This window comes from Lycium barbarum, chromosome 3 (assembly GCF_019175385.1).
Source record: "Lycium barbarum isolate Lr01 chromosome 3, ASM1917538v2, whole genome shotgun sequence".
Taxonomy (NCBI): domain Eukaryota; kingdom Viridiplantae; phylum Streptophyta; class Magnoliopsida; order Solanales; family Solanaceae; genus Lycium; species Lycium barbarum.
Window position 1 is genome coordinate 125,377,125 of NC_083339.1, and position 5,668 is coordinate 125,382,792.

General features: G+C 36.0%; 1 protein-coding gene across 1 annotated transcript; it reads right to left on the bottom strand.

Moving 5' to 3' along the window:
- Window positions 1-1,688: 1,688 nt before the first annotated feature.
- Window positions 1,689-3,878, bottom strand: LOC132632297 (bidirectional sugar transporter SWEET10-like). Its single transcript, XM_060348177.1, has 6 exons — window positions 3,754-3,878; window positions 3,117-3,153; window positions 2,797-3,007; window positions 2,516-2,677; window positions 2,293-2,412; window positions 1,689-2,214 (listed from the first exon to the last, which is right to left on the bottom strand). Exons 1-6 carry the CDS (start codon window positions 3,785-3,787, stop codon window positions 1,891-1,893), a joined length of 888 nt encoding a protein of 295 aa, XP_060204160.1. The 5' UTR covers window positions 3,788-3,878; the 3' UTR covers window positions 1,689-1,890.
- Window positions 3,879-5,668: the final 1,790 nt, after the last annotated feature.

Consider the following 5,668-nt stretch of genomic DNA (forward strand, 5'->3'; position numbering starts at 1 on the left):
TTCCAATTAGGTTGGTTTTGTCAGCTGTTATGTGGGCTTGTCGCCAAATGTGTTATTTCTGTGATTATCACCTGTTTGTATCTCTGTTATATACTAGCTCCCTCATTATATGAAAAGGAATGGTAATATTGATAATTGGACAGTGGACAGTAATATGACTTGTATTTGTTGATTTATATTGGTGATATTGTTGAGACTGATATCATGCATGGCATACTTTCCATATTATTGTTGTGATGATTGGTAAGGTGAATGATTGAGAGACTCCAAGGTTTTTGCCGGAGATGGAGAGTGACAGAGAGACTCCGAGGTCATTGCCGGAGATTGAGAGTGACTAATAGCCTCTGAGGTTTCTGCCGGAGATCACGAGTGGTACATGGACTTCGCGGGTCCCCCATGGGTCATGGCTTTGAGGCACTGCCCTTAGCATGTGTGTACGAGAGTGGAGTGGGAGAGGTGACTGTTGTTGCATTGCATTCATTCATTCATGCATTTGACTGATCATCTGGTGAACTATATCTGTCCTGGTTGATTTTACACTTTACTTGTATATGATACGTGACCATACTTGTTTGCTCTATATGCTACTTGTTGGTTTCAACTTCTTCATGCGTTATCTAATCATTGTCGGCCTATGATGCTTACCGGTACAAGTGTTGTGCTGATACTACTCTTGCTGCACTTTTGTTGAGTGCAGAGTACGATCCAGGTTCCAGTTCTACACCCCGTGGCTGATACGCGAGGGTGACAACTTTCAGTCATTCAGGGTGAGCTACTTGGTCATCCGTGGCCCCTGAAGGACCTCCTCTATTTATTTCTGTTTTTGTATCCGACAGACAATATGTAGCCTTCGGTTATTTTCAGACTTATATTCCGTATTATGTTAGCGCTCTTGTACCCTTTGACCAGATTTTGGGGTTGTCGTGACATTTCTAGTTATGATAAGTATTTAAGACTTGATAACTTATTCTTATTTAATTTTCTGCTTATTTAACTTGTTATTAGTAATGTGGTTCGCCTACTCGGAGGGATAGTGTAGGTGCCACCACGACTCGCGAATTGGGTCGTGACAATTTATAATGTCTGTCATGAAGTTATGAATAACCATCTTATGATTTGGTTAATGATAGTACCATGCTAGAAAACATTTTCGTCAACAAAGTTTCATCTCTTCTTGAGATATTAATAAGAGTTAACCGTTTAGGTATAACATAATTAATTGAAGGAATAAAAAAATTGAAACAACCTGCTCATCAAATACATTATAGGCTAAGCAAGAATTTCAGAAGGATATGCTGCATGAGTGGGCTTTCCCATCTTCTTGGAGCCGTATTGTAGTCTTGTTTTGTTCTTGGTCTTTTTTTTCCCCTCCTTTTCCCATTAATTCCTTTTAGCATGGCCACACACGTAAAATGTAGTTGTGGTTGTTATTTCCACATAGTTCACCACTATATAACGGAAAAATTAAAGTAGAAACGGATTATGCCGCCCTGTTTATGGTAGGAAATTAAGCCTGCCAATATTAATTACTTGCATATTTTTAAAAAAGCTTTTATTTAATCATTTATTTTAATCTCGTTCTGTTTAAAGTTTAAAAAGGGAATAGAAAACAAAGGATCTAGCAGTTAGGGATATTGTACCAAAAAGAGAAGCTATGGATTGTATTTTGGAAGAGAAAGATTCATTGATACGATAGAATTTAGCTATAAATAGAATAGAATCAAAAGATAAAGACGTACAAACTTAGGCACACACAATCAGAGCTTTGCCCCCTGGCTAAATTATAATTCATGACGACCTATGACTAATATTTTTAAGTACATAACATGACCAATAACATTACTTAGATAATTATATCATTTACTTAAACAAGCCAATGTCATAATTTAATTAGAGTTCAACGGAGGCCTCTATGGTTCCCTTTGGCTTCATCTTCTCTTCATTAATAATCACACTGATTTGAGGCACATTAATTTCATTCAGCTCAGTAACCATTGGAATTATTTCTGAACAAACCATAGTACTCAACTTCACAACATCAATAATCTGCTCTTTTAATAATTCCTCAGGAAGCTTATGCTCTTCAACAACTGTTTCTGTGTTTTCCAAATTTTCGGACAATTTTACTTCTTCAGTGACCTTTTTTGCGTTCTTGTAAATCAAGTAAAGCACCATTTGAATCACTCCAAGGGTGAATCCCAGCACATTTGGTATCTATTTTCAAAATAAAAAAGAAGTCATTAAGACATATTTTTTTCAATTTTTTTTAAATGTATCATATTTTAAACTTACAGCAATATTGTAGTCTTTGCGCAGTAAACCATAGAAGAACCACATAACGGCACTTAATGTCAGAAAAAATGATAGGAGGAATGGCATGTACTCCACACTTTTGGTCTTTATAACTTGTCGCTGCATTCAAAACAAAAACAATATTCATATAGATGCTAACAAACGAAAAATAAAAATTCCCATGAAATAGTTAAGGTACGTGTGAGTCGGCTCAAATACTTACAAGAACACCCAAAGGTGCAACGAAGACACACAAGGAAAAAATAAGGCAAATCCATCCGACAATTTGAGCACGATTGGATCCGTTTGCAAGAAATTGAGTTAGCAAAATGATTACGCCCAGCCCAAAGAAGTTCAGCAAAAGAAGCAGCTTCACTGTGTCCATCTATCGCACACAAAAGATAAAGAAAAGGGTTCAATGGTTAACAAAATAACATTTGAACATACGATATCTACGGAAAATAAAGAACTAATTAAAAGAATTATATATATGTTGGAGTGTACCTTGGCTTTTTTTGTTGCATAAAAGAGGAAGAAGCAGATGTAGAAAGATTGAATGCAACAGCCAACAGAGTTAATGGTAATGAGAAGAGTGGTATCAGGTTTGAGAAATGCATAGTAAATCCAAAGCATGGCACTGAATAAGCCAACCACGTAAGGAACTGATTGGAACCCTTCCGTTGATTTCTTCTTGTAAATTTTATAAAACGTTGGCCTGCAATGAAATTTTTTCATTATAACATTCTGCTTATTTAGATTCATAACGTTATTCTTTTTTTTTTCCTCTGAAAAACAAGCATCGTAGCATGGCTCAAGGAACTTACACTGGTGCAAGGTAGACCATGAAGGAGACAATGTTGCCTATAATGTGTCAAAAATAAATTCAAGCTTAGTGTGAGGTATTAGAATGAGGATAACAAATCAAAACCAAGAATGAATATTGTCTAGACAAGGTTCATGAAATGTGTTTCAATACGAATGTTTCTAAGTTGAAAAGATAATTAACGAGGGATGATATCCATTAAAGAAACCAGTGAAGTCGGCGTGATAGCACTAAAAGAGTAAATAAAAGAAAAAAGAAACAATGTAGTAAGTAATTTATAACAACATAATGCCTTTGTAAGGAGGATCACTAAATCTTATAGTCTAGTGGTATCGATGTAAATCTTCCATACAATAAGTGTGCCCCTTCCTCTCTCTTTAATTTCCTTATGAAAGAAAAAAAAAGTTTGTAGGAAATTTTAGGCTATGTAGAGGGTTGATACGTAATATTTTGAAAATGACGGAAGTGGAAAAAAGAATAGTTGGTTGGGGTGGGTGGGGGGGAGGCGGGAAGGGGAGGGATTGACATGCTAGTTCCATACAATGCATCGCAAACTCTTGTATTTTGTGAGGGTGGAGTTTCATGAATAAAATGAGAAAATGATGACAAGTAAACAAACATATTGTTTTCTTTTTTACCTAGGAGGCCAAATATAAAAGTCAAGTGAATCATCTCTTCTAAACACAACAAATAAACAAATTTCTCTAACTCTTCTTGGTTAGTGAAATAACTCTTTGTGTGTAGCTTACAAGCACATTTTGAACAATGAGAGAATGAGCCATTTATATAGAGGACTTGAGCATTGTAAAAAGCCTAGATTCAAAGGCCTAAGGTCTATCAACCATAACAATCGTTTTCACTTTTTTTTATTATCCTTTACAGTTGTTCAAAGGCACAGTATTTTTCACAAATCCAAATTGCTTTCCTTGCCCTAATGCTCCATTTAACCTTATTTAGTTATTTTCTGCCTTGGCCAGAACCCCTGACCAGCGCATGTAATTTCTATAACGGCAAATCCCCAAAGCCAAAATGGGCCCCATATTTTCCTTTCTGATGTGTCTACCACCAATCCAATTGGGCTTAAGGTTTACAACTCAGACTCTTACAGTTTTGGTAGGGTTTGATACCTATAAGTTAAAAGCATAGCCATGACCTTATTCAGCAAATTAAAAAGTGATGACCAATTGTGTATTGCCATGTCAGCACCAATAATACATGTGGAGGAATCAATTCACCAAGTGGATCACTATAATATTATTTTTTATTTAAACTTATAATGTACCACCAGGCTCAATATATTTGATGAGTTTCTTCAGTTTCCTTGTTGGGTTACATTTGAATCTTGTTATGGATCATGAGCCTTCTTTTCTCATAAAGAGATTGATGCAGATGGGATATACAAACTCTCAAAGTTGAAACCAGCCCAACCCACTTTCTTTATGAGAATAATTAAGCAAGAATTTGCCGACATAAGTTTGTTGCTTTCACATAGTTGGCACAAACAACAAATAAAGGTAGAAATTAATATAAATTTGAGTAGCAGGACGAAATTATAAGATTTCATCATTGTATTATGTTTCTGATTCTCCTAATCATGTTGTCACAAGATCAATACAATGTGAAAAAATTCGATTTTATTAATTCTGCGTATATTAGAGTGGAAGAGATGAGGTATATGAGTGAGTGCTAACTTAAGTTTACCATTTAATTAATTTGAAGTCTGAATTCTGGTCCAAGTATCTAACAGCTTGGAAATTCCCTATTTTCACGTTACGATTACTTTTACTTAACACTTTATACCTGGGATCCATGCTTTAAATCATATGAGTTGAAGTTTGAAATTCTACTATATTAATCTATTTGATTTACTGTATTTAAAATGTATATTCTATTATCATGAATTTCTTTAACACGTATATAAAGTTTGAGTTAAAGCTACTCAATTCGAATGAATTCATAACGAACACTCAGAATCCGCCATTGGAGCTTTACTTAGCCGACAAAGAAAATGTTTCACACTTAGGGTGTGTTCGGTATGGAGGAAAACGTTTTCTGGAAAAGGTTTTCTAATTTTGTCATGTTTGTTTGGTCAAAAATTTTGGAAAACATTTTCCTCAAAATTGGGGAAAATGACTTCCCTAATAAAAGTAGGGAAAACAAGTTAACAAGTTCACAAATTCATTCCACCAACCACCCTACCGCCACCCAACCCAATCCCAACCACTCCCAACCCCCACCCCCACCACCCCACCCCACCCCGAGGCCAAAAGTAATTTTTTTTTGGAAAAAAAGTTTTGACATTATTTTTGGTTTTTTGCACCCCTCCCCAAGCAAAACCTGTACCCTACCCTCACCCCTCCCCGCAAAAAAAAAATATTTTTTTTGAAAAAAAAAATTGACTTTTTTTTTGCACCCCACCCTACCCCCCACCCCCGGCAATTTTTTTTTTTTGTTTGAAAAAAAAAGTTTTGACTTTTTTTTTTTGCACCCCACCCCACCTCGCACCCTACCCCTCCCACGCACCCCTACCCCCCTCACCTCCCTACCCTCCCC